Source organism: Rhinatrema bivittatum, chromosome 9 (genome assembly GCF_901001135.1).
Source record: "Rhinatrema bivittatum chromosome 9, aRhiBiv1.1, whole genome shotgun sequence".
Classification (NCBI taxonomy): domain Eukaryota; kingdom Metazoa; phylum Chordata; class Amphibia; order Gymnophiona; family Rhinatrematidae; genus Rhinatrema; species Rhinatrema bivittatum.
The window spans coordinates 191781115-191803810 of NC_042623.1; the positions used below are offsets into that span (position 1 = coordinate 191781115).

The 22696-nt window shown below is 50.5% G+C and overlaps 1 protein-coding gene across 1 annotated transcript in view; it reads right to left on the reverse strand.

Moving 5' to 3' along the window:
• The window catches only part of LOC115099615 (fibroblast growth factor 12-like), a 33585-nt gene extending 11179 nt beyond the window's left edge, over positions 1–22406 (reverse strand). The window contains exons 1-2 of the mRNA XM_029617347.1: positions 21329–22406; positions 5461–5571 (exon numbers count right to left, since the gene is read on the reverse strand). Of these exons, the coding sequence (XP_029473207.1) occupies positions 5461–5571; positions 21329–21527 (310 nt within the window). The 5' untranslated portion in view covers positions 21528–22406. The remainder of the gene's footprint in view (positions 1–5460; positions 5572–21328) is intronic.
• Positions 22407–22696: the final 290 nt, after the last annotated feature.

Sequence of the window (22696 nt, forward strand, 5' to 3'; positions counted from 1 at the left end):
ATATTAAAATAACCCAAAATACTTTGAGTATTCTCATGAAAAGGCATTTTCAGGACAAACAAAAAAAAATGGTCTTTTTCAGTCTGGATGTGCAGTTCGGTAAAAACAAATGCACGTCCCTATTACAGACCTTGGTTTTAAGACATGCGATGGGGCCTGGAAGCTGTATTAATTATAGGTCCCCATACCCATACCCACCCAAGATAAAGCCCACGAAGCTTGGAGGCAGCGGAGGCCAGCGCTGAAACAAAACGTAAACCTGCTTGGAACAGGGACAGAGCCGGCTCTGCTGGGAACAGGGTTCGCAGCTTGCAGGGGGTGGGGACGGGACTGATTCTGGCTTAAGTCTGAGAATTATATGCTCATCCATCCGGACAAGAAGATCTCCAGCTGGGCAGACTGAATTGGCCGACTGATTGCATGAAAGGATTTTGCTGGGTATTCCCTGGCCAGATTCCCCTGGCCCTCCTGCTGTCAGCCGGTTAAAATGAGGTGTTCCCCCGAGGCACGGGGAGCTCGGGGGAGGAAACGAACCGCACAGAACTGAATTTTCTGATCTCCGTGTGATTTTTTTTTTCAGCCACCCACCTGCACAAACAGCGGGTTTGCAAAAAAAGTATTGCGGGAACAGCCCGGTGAGGGCAATTTTTTCAAAGGAAAAACATGGCGTTCGGTCACACTTTGAAAATTAGCTACAGGGTCACGCGGGTGCATCCCGCGGGCCTTTACATCAATGCACGCTACCGGGGGGGGAAAAAAAGGTCCCCTCTTACTACAGGGCTGACCTATTCACTAGCAAAGGAAATATTACTGAGACACGGCAGCCTACTGCCACCAGCACAGATAAATAAATACACTGGCACTTGTATTCTGTTGGGTGTCGGTCTTTGACGCCGACACCAACCAAAAGGCTGCGGATTCTGAATGCCACAGCGTTTTCTTCACCCCATGATCTACTGAATTCCTCCGTTGCAATTTCAGCTTAAAAAAAAAAATAACAGCCATAGATTCGGCAGATGATTCCATGAGTGAAATATCTAGTTATATGGCTATATATATGCTGCACTCTTCTTTAAATGAGACCAGGGTTATATACTTTTTGGGACCAGAGAGCTGCGGCCCACTGGCTGGCGTGAGCCCATGCTGTAGGAGATTACGTTGTCACAGATCTGTATCAGGCCACAGAGGGAGCGGAGAGCAAAAAAAAAAACTCAAGGCTGTGGAAAAGAAAATATATGAGAGACAAGAGAGCCGAAGCCAGACTGGCCAGGAGATTTCTCCCCGGCATCTGATACAAGGTGGCCTTGCAGAAAGATATTCCATCAATACTTGTAAAGATGCAGGCTGGATTGGCTTTATTTCAGGCTGCCTTTCAGGGTAACACCATCCAGTGTCTTTTACAGTCGTAATACTACAGAGGTATACGCCCTGTCACTTCCGCGGTGGGTGGGTGGATGGCAGAAAAATCTTCTGCAGGGCATGAAAAATAATGTTTACTATTCCTATGCCTTCGAGGAGCTCACAATCATAGGCCCTCACCGAATCTGCGGGTCAGTGCTTTAACTCAGAACTGGTTCTGTGTCCCGGGCCCTTGATGGGCTGCAAACTGGCCTTATAGTAATTAACTCCGTTCTTCCACCAAATATATGCCACTGCCAATCTCGTGAACATTCATGTTGGAGAAACTGACAAACTCGGGCCCTGTTGGCTGTCCGGGGCGGGATTCCTACCTGGCTGCTCCTTAAACTGATTTGCCATGTTCCAACTGATGCCGTGCTCCAGTTGTACCACAAAGCTTGTCCACTGAACAAGTAAATTAAAAGCCATCTTTTTTTCTTTTTTTTTTGTAATTTTGTTGAAAAATTAAGCCTATCACTGTGGATTACAAGAGTAAATGAGTATCATCAGTCATTCTGTGCGGACGCTTTGTCTTACACACAAAACCTGTCGGGCAGAAAATCTACAGCTTCTAATGGATCTGAACACCAGCCCGAGTGTCAGTCTGCCGTGCTATGCATGGACAGAAAGTCCTTTCAGGCTGGAAATGTACCAGTCTTTTCAATTCCCTCTGTATAGTACTCTACATTGTCCCTCAACTAGGTAACAACTTTGGATCTGCTCGGCAAGGTTGACCTGGGATGGGAACGAACCTAACAGGGTAGGGGGGTCATGGCTGACAAATTCATGTTTATACCACCTGGAAATGTTTTTAAAAAAAAACCAAAACAGCTACATACTGGCTCCCAAATACATGCACACTACACTCGTCCCATCTGAGAGCAGCAACCCACAAAGAAGTAATAAGATCTGACTGTGTTATTCTGCGCTCGCCTTTATAAACAGATAGCGTGGAACAAGCTTACAGCACAACCTTAAAAAGACTGGGGCCCAGGACAGTCAGGACCTCGTGGCTGGAACACCGAACACAACCGCAAAGGTTTAAAGAAGCCCAACCTTCTGCGTGCCTATAAAAAAAAAAAAAAAGCCTTCCCAACTACAATAGGAAGCAGGTTCAAATCACCAGGTCACCTCCCTCTACCTCATTCTACCCACCTCTGTCTGAGTGGCAGTAACATTTCACGTTGTTCCTTCTGCCCGGCAAAGCTTTCGTGCAGTCCAAGAATCAGGAATGCACTCCTAGGCCCATTCATCCTAGACGTGGCTGCATGCATGTCTTCACTTTCACTTTCCAATCCACTTACAAATCCATCCTACCCCTCCCCGAACGAAGACTTTCTCACTTTTCAGTTCAGAGCTGGTGAGAAACCGATCCAGGCGCCATGCGTTGGGCGTGCTTTTCTCGCGTGCACCACTGTGGATCGAAAATAAACGATCCATGGAAAACTAAGGGTAGCTCGACAAACTGGGACTTCTAAAAAAAAAAAAACAATCTCAACAATTTTCACAGAAATTTTTTAAATGTAATTTAATTTTTTGGTGGCAAGATGGTAACCTGGAACGTCCTGACCAAGCAGCAGTGCCTGGACCGATGGGTGGTATTTGATTTCACGACCGTGGGTCATAAGATTTTTCAGACACTGTGCCGCATGTTTACGGAGGTTCAAATTATAATAGAAAAGAATAATTTCCAATTCGGGGATTAAGAAAAAAAATTAGAAAATGTCCTGACCTCCACGAGAGAGAGAGAGAGAGGAGAGCAGGCCCCTAATGAGAGCACTTCTCAAGCAAGTCCAATGACCAGTGCAGAAGGACAGCAATAAAGAATTTATCAGACCATGTTACTCACAAAACACCCAACGTTTTAGACCACAGATTTGACCTTCATCGGGAACTGAACCCCCAGCATTTGGTGAGTAAAATATTACACTACATAAAATCTGAAATGTGACAGCTGAAGAGGGGATCCTATGTGGTCGCGGAAGCTTATGTGCTGCCACATTGCTTTTGACTCGGCCTGGTGGTTTCGTGGCCTTCCAACTTGCCCACTGTGGCCCCTTGCAGGACAGAAAATATAAGCTTAATACATATCAAAGGAACTCTGGAAGCCGGCCGGCGGCATCTTGGAAGTGGATGCTGACAGGGCAGGAGTATAGGGTGATCACCAGGAGGACCATCCCTTCATAGGAGTCAGCTTTTGAGGTCGGGAGAGGTTGACCCCCCCCAGGTTGGAGTTTTGCATAATTTTGAGGGCAAGGGGCAGGAATTCATGAAAAAATAATTTTATATTTTTGGCCCACAGGGGGGGGCTGGGGACCTAGACTACCAGGTGATTCTGTCTACACTTTAGGGGGGGGGGAGGAGTTACTCACAGGGGCTATGAGATCCCTGAAAATACCTAAGGTGGTTCATGACAGAAAAATGATTGCACCTCGCTGAGGTGCAGTTTGGTTTGGTTTTTTTTTGTTGTGAAAACAAGCACACGAATCCTTTTCATGCACCCGTGTTTACAAATAAATAACCCACATTAATGAGGTGCTTTGCATGACTTTGCATCACAGCAGCTCATTAATGCGGCTTTTGAATAAACGTTCGCACGTAGTGGTATACACGCAAAAATATACTACCGCAAGGCCACTTTTGTGAAATGTTCACGCAAAAAAAGTATTTCATGCATTTTTTTTTTTTTGCTTTTTAGCATTTTTATAGGGGTTCTGTGAAATCTTTTGCAAAAATATTTTGCAGCTTAGGACATGGGTCCCTCCTGCAGTGCTCTTTGGCGGAAACTCCCTGCTGTCCGCGTGCCCTGCCGCCGGCCTTGTGGGGGGGGGTGTGATTTCCGTGGCTGCGGTGCCTGGCTGTTCAGCAGCCGGGCGAGGGGGGATTGTGGACGTTCCCGCCCCTCACGATCCGATACAGCGGGAACCTGCTGTGGTCTTTGGCTCTGTCTGCTTGGATATTGAGGGCCGGCTGGTTTTGCCTGTGTGATTGCCTCCTGAAGTGGAGCGGGGGTTGCTTGCCTGTGGCGGGGGGGGGGGGGGGGTTCTCCGTGGACCGCAGGAGGTAAAGCCCTCACGGGTAGATTACGTCATCCGACAGAGTTTGGCCGGTGAAGGTTACCACAAAGTTTCTATTGAGTACGTGCGAGCCATCCTGTCTTGCGTATGTGGCTCAGGGGGGGCCCCCGTCAGTTCGTAAAAGCTAATATTGAATACTTGGTCCAAGGCAGGCAGGTGGGTCCCCTCCCTCTCTTGCCTTTTTAAATCCCCATCTAAACACCCACCCTTTTGAGGTTGCTTTTAAATCTTAAGCCCGATGGTCCAGCTTAGGCCTCATTAACTAACTTTAACCATTGTCCCTTGACCTGTATATTTGTCTTGATTAAACTGTAAGTTCTATTGAGCAGAGAATGTCTGGTGTGTTTGTTTGTACAGTGCTGTGTACACCGAACAGCATTACAGAAATGCCGAACAGCAGTAGCAGCAGTAACGCGGACTGTGCAATCCGTCGAGGGGTCTCCGAAAGCTTCCCAGCGCGGAGAAATCTTCCTTCTCCTGGCATCCGCCGGCATTCGTTCTTATCAGCACTAACAGAAGGGGGCGCCGGGCAGTCTGGTCGCCCGGTGGCGCGTCTTAGAGAAGGAAGTTAAGTCAGAGACGCTATGGGGGAGCAAAGCTGTTATTGCCGCCCCCCCGTTTGCTGACAGGGTTGGTGGGGGGGGGGGAGGGCAGAGAGGAGGAGGGGGAGGTGATTCCTGCTATAGCAGGGAGCTAAAATGTCTTTGCTACGATGCTGGGCAGAAATGCTGCTTTTCCTTTCATTCTATCTATCTATTTATTTATAAATGTTCTTTTCTGCCGTTTGCTCAAATGCCCCACCAGGTCTTCCACTCATTCACCTGCAGCGCTAACGAAACTTGAATTTGTGGGGCAAATGTGGCCAAGCGATGCGGGATCAATGCATGCCAGGCACATGCTGGCCGGGACCGCTCATACCATGGACATGCGCTCCCCCCCACCAGCTGCGACTCACCGCAGGCAGCACCGGCTGAGTCCTACTTACTGTAGTCGCTGTTTTCGTCCTTGGTCCCATCGATCGTGCCATCTGGTTGCATCTGCAGGAAGTAGCCCTGGTGGCTGAATAACCGGGTCACGATTCCTTTCAGCTGGGGTTCTAGGGAAAAACAGAATGACAGAAAAACGTACCGTCAGATGGGTGTTTGCCGGCCACGCGCAGGGGTGAGTTAAATTGCTTACTGTCGGGCTGCTGAACCCTCTGGGATTTTAGGGAGAGAGATGACAAAAAAAATTAATCAAAGCTCGTTACTGACAAGATGATGCTTTCATGCACAACCTCAGGTGCACCTGCACAGCTGTGGCACGAGTTTGCCACGTAAACGCTGCCAACGCAGTGTCGGGGGTTATTGCACCTGCCAGCACTCAAGACATCAAACCAAAGCGCGCTAGGATCTATAGGGCCGGAGTTTCAAAGCTTTACGCGCGTAGAGGGGGGTTACGCGCGCCGGGCCTATAGCCCTGGGCCGCGGGCGTCGGCGCGCGCAAGATGCACTATTGTGCGCCGCCTTGCGCGTGCCGACCCCCGCTTTTATAACGTGCACGCATGTTATAAAACCGGGTGTCCATGTGCGCGCGCCGGGTAGCACGCGCTCACACATGGATGCCCGCTCGTACTGTTGAAAATGTATCCCATAGTGCATTGCAAGAGCTTTTTCTCAGGCAATATGAAAGGTGGTCAGCCGGCTACACCAACCCAAACTGCCGGCCTTTCCAATAGAGGTGAAACTCTATTCCTTACACAGTAACGCAGTGAAACGACGGCAGATAAAGACAAATTGATCCACAGAGTCTGCCCCGTGGTCTTCCTCATTTGCTCTCTACCACTCCGGGTACATGAGAAGAGCTTCCCGCTACCTAAGCCAACACCAGCTCCTCCCTGCCATCTCCTCCACGTGACCCCTGGAACCCCACTCCCAGTACTGCCCTCCATTTCTGTTCAAATCATGCCCACGGTTGGTGGGTTGAGGGGTCGGGCAGAGGACATGGCAAGGGCCTGGTTTAGGTACTGGTAATCTCAGGAAAGCAAGTGAAAGGTCATCTGGGCAGGCTTGATGGGCCAATGGGACTATCTGGTGTCATTTGACAGCGTTACCCTGCTGAAAAGGGGTGGGAACCTAAAAAACACATCTTAAGGGGTTACCAGGGCCGCACATCTGCAGGGAGCTTTATCAATAACTGAGGAATAGGGAAATAGGATTGCTGAAAATATTCTCACATGCATGGGAGGTGTGTTTCTGCCAATGGTTATCGATAGAGCTTCCAATAAAAAGTGGGTGTGAGCACGTGAATGCTTTCATGCAGACTGCTGTGCTGTTGTCATCTGAAATTAATCTCGGTCACCAGTGCCACCGTTTCCCTTGGCCACTTTCCTCTTACTTATCAAGCGGGCTTGCTAGACAAATACACAACCGAATAATGTATTTGTGGAATGTGTATTAAGAGCACACGTTCTTAAAGACTATGCATTCACAGTGACTGATGGCGTTAATAGACTGTTTCTGAGTCATTTTGTACTACGTTTAACCCCTTCCAACTCAATGAGAGGATCAATTTCACTGACACATGCTCAGCTTTGATTCCAAATGACTCAAACTTAGGACCCTGCTTAATAAAGATTGCTTTTCCATAGGCGCGGAATGGGGGAAAAGTCTTTTATGAATAAGGGCCTTTATCTGACTCTTCATGACCCAACCTACCAAACCCAAGGTCAATCGCAGATCATTGTGCAACATCTGACAAGGCATGTTTGATGTTTGGATATTCACTGGAAGACTACAAGTCACAGTTCAAGCAAGCGAGCTGAGTGAGTCGTCTGAGATCTCACCCACCAAGCCTAGGCCAACATATTAAAAAAAACCTCAAGATGGCGCCCGGCAAAACCAATCTAGACCCGATTAAGGAATTCTAACCAAAGCAAGGTTGGCGAAACAAAGCCAGGTTTTGATGCAAAAAAGGTCGCAGCCAACAGAAAAATCTAGAAAAATGCTCGTGACATGCTCGGGAAATGCTGGGTGCCATCACTGACACTGCACTACAAGCATCGTCTGGTCTTCTATAGAGATCCCCCTTGTTCACATCACCCTCCTTCGAGAACCTTATGAGACGCTGAGACAAGAATACTGCTCTAACATCCCCAGTGAATAAAAGCTTTTAATCGAGAATAAGCAAAGGGGAAGAGACCAGGTCTATACTGCCCTTCTTGCCTCTATATAAAGATATACAGAAACATTAAACAACTTGCATTGGCTATGTGGTAGCTGACAAAGCACCAAGTCTATGCTTGTGGGCAGTGACCTGACGGTCTGTGCTGATTCAACCATTTGTCTAAAACCTTATTTCAATAAAAGATCTGTTCCATGGAAGGAGAAGGTAATTTTTCAACTATGGCCCTACATTAGAATAACACAAAGTACAAAGCAGAAGCAAAAGGCTGGCATCCCCCTATCGCATGAGCCGCCCCTAGCTTGTCCCAAAAGCCCCATCACCTCAGCGCCTGCAGCTGTGCAGACATTTCTGGACGCAGACATGGAACGGAGCCTGGAAGCAGTAAACTTTAATCTCTCTCTCTCCTCCTGGCTTGGCTCTCTTATTCCCTTTTCACAAAACACGAACTTGGCTCCGAGGCAGCAGAAGGGCTTGGGTCACCTTCGGAAATCCTTCGTCCTCCTCCGTGGATGCAGGAGTTCCCGCCTCCGACTTACCGACCGGCCTTAGAAAAGCCGCATAAAAGCGCTGCCTCTCGCCACGCTGCTTTTTTCCCGTGCTGGGCCTTCAGACTTGTTTTGATCTTTTTTTTTTTTTTTACTGCACACGTCAGGACATTTCCCCCTCTCCCTCCCTCACTGAACTCGAATGACAGATGTTCCTAACCCTCCTCCTCATCTCTCGGAGGTATTTTCCACTTTAATGAATCCCTTTCCAAAACACTTGCAAAAGCAAAGCTCAATCTGCAACATCTATTTACCACAGGTAATTAGTTCCCAGAGCTGCACTTGCTTTATACAGAACTCGCCGCCTCTTTAGAGCAACAAACGTTTGGGTTTATAAAAATGTGTTTGTTTTTTGGAGAAAAGAAAATCCTTTTGAAGTCCTCTTTTGGAACAATCTGAAGGGAACCTGTAAGGGAACCTTCATACAGGGCCAAAAAAGCCCAGGAGAAGCGAGTTAGTTCCCCGGGGCTTACGATAATGACCTGGGAGCCAGTGGACACGGGTTCAAGTCCTGCTTCTGCCACGGACGCTCGCGGTGGCCCTGGGCAGGTCACGTTACCTCCCATTACACCACAGGGAGTCATTGCATCTTACGTAATGTGTTGCAGTCTATAAAGGCTGAATTAATAGATTTCCAGCTCAGGCTGACCGGCAGGTGGATCTATAGGGAATGAGAAACCTATCTTTTGAAGCAGCCTTGTAGTTTTTAACCAGTTTCTATAACGATGATGTTCCTGAGTGTGCTTTGACCACATTTTAAGCTCCACAGAGAAGGGATCCTCTCCTCTACATACAGCTCTGCATATATTTAGTAGCATTATATAATAGTAGTAGTAGCAGCAGCAGTAATAGAAACCCTGCACTGGTGGAACTGCTGGGGTCTTTTAAATGAAAGTAAAACCCACTCTCGGGCGAGCTCCCCACGAATCCAGATGTTAGGGAAGCCAGGCTCCCTTTCTGGCAATTATGTTGGAACAACTAAGCCAGGGATTGCGAACTCCTGTCTTCAAGTGCCACACCCACAGATCTGGTTTTCAGGACAGTCACATTAAGCAGATTTATCAGCTCTGTGGATCAAATGGATGGGAATTCATGTCACTGTGGATATCCTGAGACCCAGGCCTGTCTGTGGCACTCGAGGACCAGAGTTTGCCAGGGTTTTCGTCTTAACTTATTTTGAAAGGTCGGCTCAGCCAATCGGTGTTCTCTTCCAGGTTAAGCCCTGCCCACTTCCTTCCCCTCTCAGCTAATCAGCATTCACTTCTGGGTTTATCTTGCCCCCTTGTCTTCCTTTAATCCCACCCCCCAACTCTCACTTTAGCCCAGAAAGAAAGCTCAGACTCAACTGGCTCCAGGTCAGAAGGAGCAGATGAGAGTTGGTCCTGGGTTTACAAATCCACATCTTAAAAGCTTTTCATATTGAGGAATTCCCCAGAATGCTTTTGTGGAAATGGAACAATCAGGATTGACTCCGTCTGTTCCTACGGCCCGGAGCCAGGCAGTCATCAGAATCAAAGCAGTGAATCACTTAATGAGGCCAGAGACGCGTGGAGTCCGAATGTGGCCACAACTCTGTGCCACTGAGGGTCTAATTCATAAAGGCACGTCTCTCACTCCGTGCAAGGGAAAAAGACTGCGGTGAATCAGACCCAGAAGTCCTACCTAGCACAGGGGAGGGCTGGGATGGAGGAAACCGAGCAAAAATACAAAGCAAAAACTAAGGCTGGAACCAGGACTCTTGTCACAGCCTCTCTCAGCCCAGTCCAGCTTTCAGGATAACCCACCGTGAACATGCACGGGGCATCCTGGCACGCACTTCCTCTGTCCTCAGATATCTCTCGTGCACGTTCATCATGGATATCCTGTAAAGCTGACCGGTCAGAACCACTGCTCCACGGGCCTTCTTAAAAAAAAAAAAAAAAGGACGTGTTCTGTGCCAATGGAATATGGGAAAAAAGCCGTGTTGAATAAAATCCTCTGCATCCAGGAATGATTTGCTCTGGGCTTTATTGCAAACACAGCAAGCCATCCAAGCACATTTCTATACCATCTATTCTACTTCAGCGTTTCCAAAACACCGCCACGGACAATTAGCATTTCACCGCGGAACGTCCACATTTCATAAAGGCTCTCTCTCTCTCTCTCTCTTACTTTTGCCTCTGCTCATCACAAGATCCTGCGGCTTGTAATTTCTTGGCAGCTCTCGCTGCCTTTTTGCTCAAAAATCAACAGTCAGATCGGGCCGTAAACTGTTTCTAATTTGCCAAAGAAAACCGAGGGCAGCAGGAAGAGTCCGGCCTTGAAAGGATGAAGGAAAGGGAAAGCTTTGGCTTGAACTCGCAGGGACATCGCTTCAGGCAGGCCCCGAGTCTGAGAGACGGTGAGAGAGAAAAAAAAAAAACAACCCTGCAATGGAAAGATTAAAGCTGTCTCTGCGATCAGAGCGTGATGCACCCGCAGGTAAATGGTTCTCACTTTCCCTCCGGCCCGATTTGCCTGCTCCCCCCCCCCCCCCCTGATATTACAGGCTCACACTTTATTCGCTTAGCGCGCAGTCTGAAATGCCAGCCGTTCGTCATCATTATTAATTTTGGTGAAATCGGTGGCTCATGAAAGGCGCCGGGGTTGGCAGAACTAGAAGGCAAGATCCTCCATTCGCCCGAAGACCTGGTCTTGTTAAGGGCATCTGTGCCGTGACCTCCGAAAGGGTGAACATTCGTGCCAACGATGATTTAAGAGTGATGGAGGACCCCCTGGCCCCTGGCACCGCCTCCACCACCCATTCTGCGCAGGCCACGCCAGTGGCTTCCAAAGGGCCACGACTACCGGGCCTTCCCGAACGGAGTCACACGAAAAAAAAAAAAAAAAAAAACAAGCTGCAGCCGCTGCCTGTTTTAAGAGACTAAACCTAAAATGTTTGCAACTAGCTTTGGAAAGTTATACTCCCTTCATCAGGAGAGTGCCAAGTGAGCTTAAGGCAATGATGTCTGCGTATACAAATCAACTGTAGGTTGGATTAACTCATTTTGTACTCACCTGAAGAAACGAGTCACAGCTGTATTGTTAAAACCAGATAAAAAGGTCTCACCTTATTTCTACCTGTCACACAGGCCGATATAGTACAGTGCGCTCCGGCGTTTTCGACGCTCTAGCTTTACGCCTTATTCAGTAAGGGGTAATAGCGCGTTGAAAATGCGCGTCCAACCCCCCCCCCCCGAACCTAATAGCGCCCGCAAGATGCAAATGCATGCTGATGGCCCTATTAGGTATTCCCGTGCGATACAGAAAGTAAAATGTGCAGCCAAGCCGCACATTTTACTTTTAGAAATTAGCGCCTATCCAAAGGTTGGCGTTAATTTCTCCGGGCACCGGGGAAGTGCACAGAAAAGCAGTAAAAACTGCTTTTCTGTGCTCCCTCCGACTTAATATCATGGTGATATCATGGTGATATTAAGTCGGAGATCCCGAAAGTTATAAAAAGTTAAAAAAAAAAAATGTGAAATCGGCCCGCGGCTTGAAAACCGGACGCTCAATTTTGCCGGCGTCCGGTTTCCGAACCCATGGCTGTCAGCGGATTTGAGAACCGACGCCAGCAAAATTGAGCGTCAGCTGTCAAACCCGCTGACAGCCGCCGCTCCTGTCCAAAAAGAGGCGCTAGGGACGCACTGGTGTCCCTAGCGCCTCTTTTTAGCGCGGGCCCTCATTTGAATACAGAATCGCACGCACAGGAGAGTGGCCTGTGCACACCCGGGAGAGTGGGCGTTCGCCCACTCTCCCGCGACTTTTACTGTATCGGCCCGATTGTGAAGTAATCCAGCTTCAACCCTACCTGATATAGGGAAGAAAGACCATAGGGGCCTTATGCACTTACAGGCTCATTCATGCGCATATCGGCACGCGAGCAGAGATACGCTGGAATTTAAGATCAAGCACGCGCATGATTTAAAATACGCCTATCACGTGTAAGTACGCTCCTAATTTTCAGAGGTTACTCGAGCAAACGTACTTCCATATCTTCCATAGGACTCTGCCGGCTTTAACGCTCGTGCGTTGGCGGATTTTGAGAACACGCTCGCGCGAGGGACATTCCCGGTTTTCCCAGTTAGTCCCCCCCAGTTTGCCCGGTCAATCTCAACGTCATCCAGACCCCTCTGGTTCTTCATCCTGCAGCCCCCCCCCCCCCCCCCCCCCCCGCTGACCTGACCACCCTATCGTGTGAGGCCCTAAAACGCGATTTTTCTGCAGACCTGCTCCTCATCGGGAGCGGCAGTAAAGTTACTGTGGGCTAACGAGCCGCCACGCGTGGTGGCCTCTTTAAAAATAAGGAGTCACAGCACAGAAGAGTCTTTCCCCGCCGCCAAACGCCCATTTCCCCCCCTCCCCCCTCCCCCCGTCCCCTCCCTCCTTCGCTTTTTTTTTTTTTTGCTCATGCATGTAAACCACAGCTTTCTAAAATCTGTGTTGCTTGTGCACAGCGACGCTTTGAAAATCAACCCCTAAATGTTTTCTCCTATTTTGTGTTTCTAGGGGGAAAAGACCTGATACCTAGAGGCCCCTGTGTCACTGGGCCCAACCCCCTTAGCCATCGGGTATCCTTGAATATCTAGGGGGTAACGCAGTCCCGGAATCCCAGGGCTTTGCGAAAGATTTCAGGTTTTTTTTTCTTCTTTCATCTCTATGCTTTTAGATTGCTGGAAATGAAGTCTCGATTGCACCCATTATTTTTTTTTTCCCCGAGCTTTCATACAGATTGAAATACCAGGCAATAAAATGCTGGAAAGCAAACAGCAGACAACGAACAAGCAATCACTAATGGAAATCTCTGAATTCCAAACCTTGAAAATCCAGTTTTGACGACTTGCCGAAGGGAAATGAATGTCTCTCTCTGCAGAAAGGATACCTGTGGCACACCATCTGGGAGAGAGAGAGCGACTCTGAACACGGGAACAAGCGACAGGAAAAAGGAGCCCCCCAGGGCTACATCTGGAATCACAGCTGCAACAGCTGTGTGTCAGAGGAGCACATGCAGTGCAAAAAAAAAAATATATATATGACATGTGGAAGGCACATTTCTGTAGGGTAGTGTCAGAAAACGAGAAAGAGATTCTGGGGGATCTCGAGCTTCAGTCTGGGCTAGGAGGATCCCTGCTCAGCAGTGATTCAGAAAATGGACTGAATGCCCCTCCCCAATGTAAAGGCTGCTGCTCAGTGCTTCTCGGAAGCCATTCAGCCGCTTGCCAAAGCTCTCCAATACAGTGAGTGGATGTGCTGAGACCTCAGCGTGCAGAAGAATCAGCAGGGAGACGGGAGCGCAAGGGTGAGAACGGATATCGCCGTACATGAGGGTCAAAAACCTAAAACCTGAATTCAGAGCCGCAGCACCACCAGGACGGGTTGCATCTGACAGGCCAGAAACTTCCGAGCATGCCATGGGGTCCTGGTACCACTGCTGTGGTGGGTCCCGGTGCAGTTTCTCTCCCCGAGTACCCCGGCTGCCACTGCTGTTTCCCCCTCACGGGGGGGGGGGGGGGAGGAGTCCACCCTTTGCAACCAGGGCCCCCCCCTCCCGCGTGTATCAGTAACAGTTCTGCCACTGCCTGGGGCTCTCTTGGCTTTGTGTCTTGCTGACGTGGTACTCACGGACCCCCGCCTCAGGATACTCGGGGAGAATTCTGCTTTGCGCGGTTGTGAGGAATTTCTGCAAACCCCCCCCCCCCCAGCATTAGGTACAGGGACCAAGAAGCAGCAGCACCGCCAATAGTGGAGACCTATGCTGGCCAGAAGAGAGGAAAAAGGAATAGCAAGCATGGGCGTCAGCTGGAACAGAGAAAGAAACAGGGATGGGGCCGGCCTAAGCGGACCAGGAGAGTTGAGAGAGTCAGCGTTGACCAATGCAGGCTGCAGCCTCGGCCTTGGCCCCCTCACAGCCCAAAGGAGGGGGGGGGGGGGGGGGGGGGAGGAGGGGGCCGGTAATGGTAAACCCAGGGAAGCCCCTCTCCACGGCTACCTGAAGAGAGGCCAAGGGCCAGCGACGGCAGCTTTCACCTCCTTTACCCCGGAGCTGCCGTGGAATCTCTCTTAGGACGTCCGGCTCTGCCTTCCTAATCCTCAGGCTCCGTTCCGGTTCCTTTTGCCCAAAACGATTTCACCCTTCAGAAATGGGGCTCGGTGACAGAAGGGAAGGAAACGTTCCCCTTTCGGACAGGGCTGAGAGGAAGGAGTTCATCGATCATTATTATAAATAAGAAAGTGCAAGACGTACATAACATTCACCCAGCAGAGCACACGGCATGGATGCCGGCTCCTGTTAGATGTTTGGGCCCAGCTGAAGAAAAGATCCATTAACGCCAGCTTCTCCCTTCCAGCTGGGCTGTTTTGAAAGCACAAACAAGTAAAGGAGGAGATCCCCCGGGGGGGGGGAAAGGGCGCTCAGAGGATTTCCACTCCTGCATACCTGGGGAGCTTATTTACCGGGTTTGCAGCCGAGCATAGCCATCATCCCATGGAGATATCAAATGGGACTCGAGTTCCAATCCCACCACACAATAAATATGCGATCCAGTCACTTAACTGCCTGCTATTAAAGGTAAGCTCTTTGGAGAGGGAACCATGTGATTTAACGTGGCTATTATTCTCTAATATGACAGACAATTTTTGGGAGTAAAGCACCTGAAAGCAAGCCTTGTATCAAGTGCCATCAGGAAAAGTTCCTTCTTGGGCACAATTTCAGGAATAAGGGCATAATTTGTTATTGTTATTAGGTGCTGCCATAGGCTGATTAGGTGAAATTCTAATCAAGTATGAGTGAGGTCAAACCAGGCCAACCACTGCACGTGAGGCTGGAGATGCCTTGGCGACTGGACGCAGCCAGGGGTTTGCACCGTGTGGGATGGAAAAGTACGGGCATTAGCAAAAAAAGACTTCCGGGCACTGCTTACAGGGTATCCGTGGGGCTCGTCAGCTTACAGGCATCAAAAATAATGCACTGTCCCCTTCCAACCGATCCACAAGGCAAGACAGTGCCACACCCGATAAAGCTATCGCTTCCATCTCTGATCATCTGCAACTCCAAAAATGAGTAGGATACACAGTGATTTGGAAATGCGATACTAGTTATGTCTTTACTGTTCCCCCTAAACATATACAGTGTGTCTGGGCAAGCAATGAGCTACACAATAAATATGTTAAACTTGATTCTTTGGAAGTGGAGATGCTATAGATTTATATATATATATATATATATAGTGTCCTTCTAACCAGCCGCCCCTCTCTCCCAGACCCCCATCAAGCGTTTTTCAGGGCCTGGCTGCGTTTCTGTTCCTGAACCCAGCTAGCTAAGCGGGATGCGCACATCTGCACCGGCTGCATCGTCCTCACTGCATACAGCCACGTGTCTGAGCCTGTATCGACACTGCGAGGAAAGATAATTACGGATGTTTTTGGGTCACTGCACAATTCATTTTCTAATCTTCCGCCCCCCCAACGCAGCCTTTTGCTGGTTTGCAGTGTTTGGCTTGCTGGTGCACAGGTTAAGCAGGATTAAGGGGGCTGCCACCGTGAATCACGCCGCCACGCTAACACACTTCTGGCCTCAGTTTCCACGCCGCCGTCATCGCCCACTCTGAAATCCTCCCCCGACAGCTTTCTGTCGTGCAAGCATTTTATGCACGCTCCCCACTTCCAGAAATACAAGCAAGCGACACAAGGAGCAGCATCAGGGAAAAAAAAAAAAAGTTACAGCTTCTGACACATACGTTCGCTAGGTAACTGCAGACAGCACAATTTTTTTGCTGCATCTTATTACTTTACAGATGCTTTTGTTCTGCCACTGCCCGTGATTTCTCAGCAGTTGAAACACCCTCCCCCCCCCCCCGACCCCCGTTTTTGTCAAACATCCCTGTGATTTATGAATAATGCAAGTGGGAAAAAAATGAAGTGGCTTAACTCTGAAAACCCCGGATCAATGCTCTCACTTAGAATCAACAGATGAAGGGGGCACTGTCCATTAAAAGGTGCCAAAGAATTTGACACGTGGCACCCGTTAAAAACGGCACCTTATTCACAAGGCATATCTGGTGCAAAGACTATCTGGAACCCAGCTGCAGTCTTCACAAGAGAAATTTTAAGTAAGGTGCACAGGAAAGGCAATGCATCCAAATCCAGTATTTAACGCAGAGGTGAATGTTCCCCCAGATATTCGCTAAGGTGTGATAGCATACTACCAGCTTCTCCCTAATGGGAGGCTGAAGTTAAAAGCCACGGAAAGTTTCTTTTTCTATGAAAAAAAATAAAGACATTATAGTCTGTTAGCAAGCTATATTTCTTTAGTGTTTTTAGATTTTTAGCAGAAACTACATTTTTGGCTTGCATGTTTAATGCTGTTTGTTTATATTTCTCTAATTATTTGAATCATTTGGGCTGACTGCCCCTGATGGCACAAAACAGAAAGTGAAATTGTGGATTGGGAAGTGGTGGGGAGGCACGGAGGGAACAGGGTGGGGAGGAGAGGCAGAGTGAGGAGAGCAGGGCCAAAGCTGGGTGCGACCTGAGTGAAGGGGAGCGACTTGGGCTAGACATGAACTCTCTCCTAAACACAGCAACTGGGCTGACTTTGGCCATTCCTCCTCATGCCAGAAACTGGACAAAATCCAAGGCCATGTGGCTATTCCAGTCTTGGGATAAGTAGCTCCAAGGCACTGGGAGGGGCAGAGCCGACCCAGGGCGCGGGAACTGATTTACATCCCCTGCTCTACTCTGCCTCCTTGAGTACCAGAAGGCAATTCTGGCTTGTTCTGCTCGAAATGAAGCCTTAGGTAATAAACACAAAACGTGTGAGCTGTAGCGCTAACCACGGAGGCCAGGGCTGAACCCTTGACCAGTGGCACTGCTGCTCAGACGTCCAACCTGGTTTGTTCTTTGCTCTGCAGGGTCTGCTTCAGTATCGCCCCTGTAGAGCAGGAGGGAAGGGGCTGTTCTCTGCTCTGTCTGCCCCAGGCTAACCCCCCCTCTCCTCCTCTTTCTTGCAAGCTGCCTACAGGGGAGGGGGCCGGGGGCGGGACACCCCCCCCTTCCCCCGCTGCTCTGCTTCTTAACTCTGAAAAGAAGAGGCGGAGCTGTGCTCCGGGGCCCTTCCCCCGCAAATTAAGCCCCGCTACAAAGTCACGCCAAATAGTTTATTTTAAAATAATAAAGGAAAGGCAGCAGCTCCCTGCCACCCGCTCTCCGCCTGGAAGAAGCAGGACCCCCTCGGGCGGGAGCGCACGCGGCAGCCTCCTTGGCACGCGCCCTTCCTGAACGGCTCCCTCGTGCGCCCGGGATGAATGAAGCGGCGCCGCCGCCACCTGTGGACTAGCACGAGCCACTAGCACGAGCCGGCCCTTTCTCGCCATCCCCCCGGCTCACGCGTTATTTGTCACCGTTCACCGAACACGGGCCCCCGCTGCCCCGCGATGTGGGCGCAGTAATGTTAAACTGCTCTTTTTCCCTCCGTCCTTGCGGCACCAGAAGGGCTCACGGCCCATCCATATATTTTTTTTTCCGGCACAAATCACTGCAAGTCGGGTCTCTCTCACCAGTTACAGGCTGTCTCTAGCGAAAAAGAGAAGGGACTCCCGGTAGCACCAGCTCTACTTGCGATCCCCCCGCCCGGCCGCAACAACTTCTGCTTCCGCGGTTGCGCTATCAGTTTAGGACGTGAACTGCGGGTATAAAAAAAAAAACCCAAACAGAAGAGCGGCTTTCTGAAATGCACATCCTGCAGCAGCACCGCCGAAGCGATCGGCGCATTCCTCGGGGGCTGCAGGGCAGTAATGCAGCTGTTGCTTGTCTGGTTGAGCGCCGACCTGACAGAGCGCAGGCTGGGGGTGACTGATTATACCGCCGGCTTTCAAGCCCAGTGCGGTTCCTCATTCACCGACATAAAGAACTGGCTCGGGTGAACCCATGGGCCTCATTCAACAAAGATCGGGGTTTGTTTGTTTTTCCATGGCCATAGAATCAGGAAAAGTCATTTTCTCGCTAGCACATAATGGGAGTCAGACGTTTAAAGGGTTTTACCATTTTGTGTGTAAGGGGAAAATGGTAAAGTACATGTGGCCATATGTTTGTTTTTTTAAATACTGAAGCTGTAAATAAGAAAAAAGGTTTCAATTCAACATATTCCTGAGCAGCTCCCGAAGTGAATGTCTCTCTGTCCGTCTGCTCGTCTACTCTCCTTCCCGTCCCCCTGTAAACAGACTACCGAAGTCAATCTCGTTACAAGAGCTCCCAGTAGGGGCGCAGCAAAGAGGCAATCATCGGAAAGCAGCGGCGTGAGGAGGCTCGCATTTGTACCCTACAGAATCCGAAACTGCAGACCCTTCATCGGGAAGAACGCGCCCACCGTATCGCTTTAGGGACACGTTGGCCTTTCGCGCAAAAAAGACACCAAGTGGCTTCCTGCAACAGCGCAGGCTGCCGGAGCTCACCGCTTTGAGCCTCCCAGCTCGTCCTTTTTACGGATTTCAGCCGCAAATGCCTCATGCAGCGGCGATGCCCGGTGACTGCTATTTAGGGGCAGGGATGCAGTAGTCCTGCGTTATTTAACACCGCCGCTCTCTCTCGGAGTATTATTTCTTTTTAAAAACAGTTTAATGCAATATGTCCCCAAAATACTGTGCAATGCATTGCACCGAACTGCCAACTAACCTTGCTGTTTATTGCATACCATTTCACTGGAGGAATACAGACCGTTGCAGTAGGTATGAAATTGGGACAAGTACAACTTGATGATCAGCAGAGAACAATGCAGGCAAGCCCCGTAGGGCAGGGGCTAGAAAGCAGCCTCATGCATTTTACACAATACCCAGGCAAAATATTAAATGTGTGAAAATGGGTCATCACTGTCGCTGGAGCTCAGATTACTAAGCCAGTCCCACTATAACAACTGGGCAGCATATTTGCAAAGTGTTTTGAATAAAAGTACGGTATAATGGGAAATGAATGCTTATATTCTACTGGACGTGTGCCTGTGAATGTATGGATACATAGGTCCCTGTATGTGAGCATACATGATGGATACAGTATACACACACCTATCGTATACACATACAGATGTAATATATACAAGTGCACCTATCATATACATATACACACTATACATATCTATACACACATACACTCACAGATTAAGGGCTGTAGTGGGGTAATGTGCAGAAGAGATATAGGAGTGGTTTGTATTGGGGAAGAGGGCAATGTTTACATTTAGGGCTGGAGGCACTTTTTCCCCTTGCACTCTCAACTTTATCCCTATCTCCTCACCCTATGGGAAGACAGGGACAAAGTTATGGTGGCAGTGCCTGCGAGATGCATGTGTGCAGGAGGGGTTGGTAATGGTGGTGTGTGTTGGGGGTTGTTGGCAGTGGTGTGTGTGTTGGGGTTGGTGGTGTATGTGGAAGGGTGACAGTGTATGGGGCTGGGGGAGGGTCCGTCTCGGGGAATGTGTTGGGGGTGATGGTGATGGGACTGGGGCTGGTGTGTGTTATATGTGTGTGGGTGTATGTGAGAGGTGTGCAGGGGGGAGGGTGGGAGGTGGTATCTGCACTCCCTCCCCCTCTCCCTTAGCACTCGTCTTCCTTCTCCCCTCCCAATCTCTCCACTCACTCGGGCCTCCCCTCCCACCCCAACTTGTTCTCGTCTTTTTTCTCCCTTCCCACCTCATCGGGCCCAGCACACCCCCCCCCCCCCCCCCACCATCCTTTCCGAGGCCAGTTCCGTCACTCACTGCTCTCTGCTCCTCTCACTTTCCTGCCCCACTCCCTTCACACCTAGGCTGCTCTATGGCATTGGTGCGGCCAGAGAAATCCCACGGGTCCTACTGCTGCCCGGGGCCTGGGGAACCCCCAACAGCCCTGCTGCCACTCATTTTCTTCCCCTTTCCTTGATGTCTGCGATTTGCTCTACACACACACACACACACACACACACACACACGCTGGAGCCTCTAATATTATAATATAGATAAATACACACAAGTGCTTACACAGATGCAATACACACACACACAAACCTATCATATACATACACATAAACACACACCTGTGTTAATATATGTGTATCCGCGTGTATATATGTATATAAAATGTGTGGGTTTATGAAGTGTACCTGTTTATATTGCATCATGTCATATTACATCTATATGTGTGCATATATATATATATATATATATATATATATACACACACACACATATACACACACACAAAACACACTTGTATATATCTATATGTGTCTGTGTATTCTTCACATGCGCATGCCTGTGTCTGTAATATATTTTCCAGGTGTGTATGACAGTTGCACACCTGTGGGTATACAGTTTACTTGTGAATGTCTGAGTATATTCCACCTATATGATAGGTGTGCCTTTGTATATTCCAGCCCGTGTCTGTGTGTGTGTGAGAGTGATAAGTGTGCCTAAATATGCTTCACCTGTGTGTTTGTGTATATTCCACCTGTGTGTCTATGCACAGCACACCTGTATCTGTGTGTGTGTGATAAGTGTGTCTATGTGCCCTCCACCTGTGTGTGTGTGTGATAGGTGTGTCTGTGTGCCCTCCACCTCTGTGTGTGTGTGTGTGCTAGGTGTGTCTGTGTGCCCTCCACGTGTGTGTGAGATCAGTGTGTCTGTGTGCCCCCCACCTGTGTGTGTGTGATCAGTGTGTCTGTGTGCCCTCCACGTGTGTGTGTGTGAGATCAGTGTGTCTGTGTGCCCCCCACCTGTGTGTGTGTGATCAGTGTGTCTGTGTGCCCTCCACGTGTGTGTGTGTGTGTGTGTGTGAGATCAGTGTGTCTGTGTGCCCCCCACCTGTGTGTATGTGATCAGTGTGTCTGTGTGCCCTCCACGTGTGTGTGTGTGTGAGATCATTGTGTCTGTGTGCCCTCCACGTGTGTGTGTGTGAGATCAGTGTGTCTGTGTGCCCCCCACCTGTGTGTGTGTGATCAGTGTGTCTGTGTGCCATCCACGTGTGTGTGTGTGTGAGATCAGTGTGTCTGTGTGCCCCCCACCTGTGTGTGTGTGATCAGTGTGTCTGTGTGCCCTCCACGTGTGTGTGTGTGAGATCATTGTGTCTGTGTGCCCTCCACGTGTGTTTCGCCCGTGCCACTGACCTGGTCTCCGCCTCACCGGCCTCTTCCTGCCGCTGCAGAAGCGCACTTTGCTGAAGACGCCCAGCACATGCCTCTCGCACAGGGAGCGCCCGTCCTTGCTGGGGCTGGTGCGCCGCTTGGACGTGGACACCCGGTCGCTGTTGGACTCCCGGGCCTGCCGCTTCTGCCGGATCAGCGAGCTGGCGATGGCCGCGGCCATCTCGCCCCCACCTCCTCGCCTACCGAGCCGGGGCCAGCGTGAAAGCGCTGGGGGACGGACCGCGAGTCAAAATATCCAAATCCGGAGTCAAACTTCCTCGGTCGGGGGAGGGCAGGTAACCGAGATCCCCCTGATCGCCCCCCTGAGATGCACCTGGCGGGGGGTGGGCGAGAGGGGGGCTCCCGACCCCACCCTCCAGTCCTGCACCAGCCCAAATTCAAGAGGAGTCCCTGACCCCAAGTCGAGGACAGGCGGGCGAGGGTGGGGGGAGGAGGACGAGCCCACGCACTCCGACAGAAAGTCACCCGTTCCAGAAGAGCCCCATGGGCAGGCTGGGGGGGGGGGGGGTCCTTAATCCAGGCGCCGGCGGGAAGCTCAGCAGGGGGGCTCCATGCCCGGGCGAGGTTAGTTCAGAGCCGCGATCCTCCGCCCGCCGCGGCCCCCTTCCCTCCCCCCCTCGCACGTGCGGCTCTCTCTCGCGCGCTCTCCCGCCAGGGGCTCTTCTCCTCCCGCGCTGGGCTGGCGCAGCAGCAGCAGCATGGTCAGGCCGAGGGACCGGCGGGCCCGCCCGCTCCCCGGCCCCTCAGATCGCGCATCGCACCTCCAAAAAAACCCAAAAAACCCGAGATTGTCTATTTTTTTTTTTGCAGTCCAGGTCCCTCCTGCCACCAACTCAGATGCAGCAGCCACGCCGGCCCTCCGGGGCAGCTTCCGGGCTGCGGGCGGGCATCGGCCACCTCCCCAAGCCCGCCCCTTAAGCCGAGGGGCGAAGGCGAAAGCGCTGCCCGGGTCTTGCGGTGCTGCGGGGCCGGGCCGCCGGGGCTTCCGAGCCTTGCATCTCCCTCCTCGCTGCCTCCCTCTCTCTCTCTCTCTCTACGCAATCCTACGTGATCGAGGTTTGGATGAGAAAGTCTCAGAGGCAGAGAGAGGCAACTGCAGCTCAGTGCCGTCCCTGGGCAGGTCGGGCTGACGGGGGAAACCTGCTGGCGCTGCCACAGGTCCCGGGGGGGGGGGGGGGGGTGCAAGCTCCCTCCCTCCAAAGGCACCGCGCGTCCAACTTCATTCGCTTTAGCCCTCCCCCCATAATCGGGCAGAGATTTCTGTCCTCCCTATTCCGATGCCGGGGGGGGGGGGGGGGGGATGAACGAGACAACTTCCTAGGAGTCCTT